Source organism: Parus major, unplaced genomic scaffold, assembly GCF_001522545.3.
Source record: "Parus major isolate Abel unplaced genomic scaffold, Parus_major1.1 Scaffold664, whole genome shotgun sequence".
Classification (NCBI taxonomy): domain Eukaryota; kingdom Metazoa; phylum Chordata; class Aves; order Passeriformes; family Paridae; genus Parus; species Parus major.
In genome coordinates this window covers 4,363-5,463 of record NW_015379548.1, presented here as the reverse complement: position 1 = coordinate 5,463, position 1,101 = coordinate 4,363, and the positions used below count along the sequence as shown (strand labels likewise).

The 1,101-nt window shown below is 59.2% G+C and overlaps 1 protein-coding gene across 1 annotated transcript in view; it reads right to left on the bottom strand.

The window, feature by feature from the left end:
• Window positions 1–2: 2 nt before the first annotated feature.
• Window positions 3–1,101, bottom strand: part of LOC107199409 (heterogeneous nuclear ribonucleoprotein L-like) — a gene marked incomplete at its 3' end in the record, with an annotated part of 3,962 nt that continues 2,863 nt past the window's right edge. Inside the window, exon 3 of the mRNA XM_033511782.1 lies at window positions 3–184. Coding sequence (XP_033367673.1) covers window positions 3–184 — 182 coding nt within the window. The remainder of the gene's footprint in view (window positions 185–1,101) is intronic.

The window sequence follows — 1,101 nt, the reverse complement described above, 5'->3', positions numbered from 1 at the left end:
GCCGCGCGCGTCGTCGCTGTCGCCGGGCCGTGAGATCTTCTGGCTGGTGGAGTAGTTGACGAAGGCCGGGTGGCCGGCGAAGTAGATCTGGTTGTCGGCGGCGTAGTTGACGGCGTTGCAGGCGCCCAGGATGTCCTCAAACTCCACCAGCGCCTGACGCTTCTTTGGCATCACCACCACATAACTGGGACAGGGATGTTGTCACCGGGATGTCCCCAACCTGCGGTGTCCCCAACCCGCGGTGTCCCCAACTCATGGTGTCCCCAAGCCCTGACATCACCACCACATAACTGGGACAGGGATGTTGTCACCGGGATGTCCCCAACCCGCAGTGTCCCCAAGCCCTGACATCACCATCATATAGCTGGGACATGGATGTTGTCACCAGGATGTCCCCAACCCGCGGTGTCCCCAACTCATGGTGTCCCCAAGCCCTGACATCACCACCAGGTAGCCAGGACAGGAACGTTGTCACTGGGATGTCCCCAACCAACAGTGTCCCCAACCCCTGATGTCATCACCAAGTAGCTGGGACAGGAATGTTGTTACCAGGATGTCCCCAACCTGCGGTGTCCCCAACCCATGGTGTCCCCAACCCATGGTGTCCCCAGCCCATGGTGTCCCCAACCAATGGTGTCCCCAAGCCCTGACATCATCACCACGTTGCTAGGACAGGGATGTTGTCACTGGGATGTCCCCAACCTGTGGTGTCCTCAACCCATGCTGTCCCCAACCAATGGTGTCCCCAAGCCCTGACATCACCACGTAGCTGGGACAGGGATGTTGTCACCAGAATGTCCCCAACCCATGGTGTCCCCAATCCATGGTGTCCCCAACCCACGGTGTCCCCGAGCCCTGACATCACCACGTAGCTGGGACAGAGATGTTGTCACCAGAATGTCCCCAACCCATGGTGTCCCCAACACCTGACATCACCACAGAGCCGAGACAAAAACATTGTCACTGGGAGGTCCCCAACCCATGATGTCCCCAACCCCTGATGTCATCACCACGTAGCTGGGACAGGGATGTTGTCACTGAGATGTCCCCAGCCCATGGTGTCCCCAAGCCCTGACATCACCACGTAGCTGAGACAGGGAC